The following is a 452-nucleotide window of genomic DNA, read 5'->3' on the forward strand; positions in this document are numbered from 1 at the left end:
CCCATAGTGACCCCATAGAGTCCCACAGAGTCCCATAGAGACCCATAGTGACCCCAAATTGCCCCACAGAGTCCCATAGAGATGCCATGCATTGCCCATTGCAGTCTGTTACCTGTGCCGTGATCTTTGCGGTGGCAGCGGCAGCAGCGACGGCCGCAGCCGGGGGCAGCCCCCCAGGGGTGGCTGGTGTCAGGAGCGGCATCGGGGGGGTCACGGCTTTACCCACACGCAGGTACTGACCCCCCAGGTCAAACAGGTTCATGGACGAGACGGCGTCTTGAGAAGACTGAGCCTTCTCGTATTCTGCAAGGGGGAACATTCGGATTGTCATGGAGCCCCATTGACCAACATGAAGCCCCCATTGCCCAACATGAAGCCCCCATTACCCACCATGAAGCCCCCATTACCCAACATGAAGCCCCCATTGCCCAACATGAAGCCCCCATTGCCCA

General features: G+C 59.1%; 1 protein-coding gene across 1 annotated transcript in view; it reads right to left on the bottom strand.

The window, feature by feature from the left end:
• The window catches only part of PUF60 (poly(U) binding splicing factor 60), a 29,138-nt gene that overhangs the window by 8,229 nt on the left and 20,457 nt on the right, over positions 1 to 452 (bottom strand). The window contains exon 8 of the mRNA XM_032442605.1: positions 113 to 303. Within this exon, the coding sequence (XP_032298496.1) occupies positions 113 to 303 (191 nt within the window). The remainder of the gene's footprint in view (positions 1 to 112; positions 304 to 452) is intronic.

The sequence above is a fragment of the Coturnix japonica genome, chromosome 2 (genome assembly GCF_001577835.2).
Source record: "Coturnix japonica isolate 7356 chromosome 2, Coturnix japonica 2.1, whole genome shotgun sequence".
NCBI classification, from domain to species: Eukaryota; Metazoa; Chordata; class Aves; order Galliformes; family Phasianidae; genus Coturnix; species Coturnix japonica.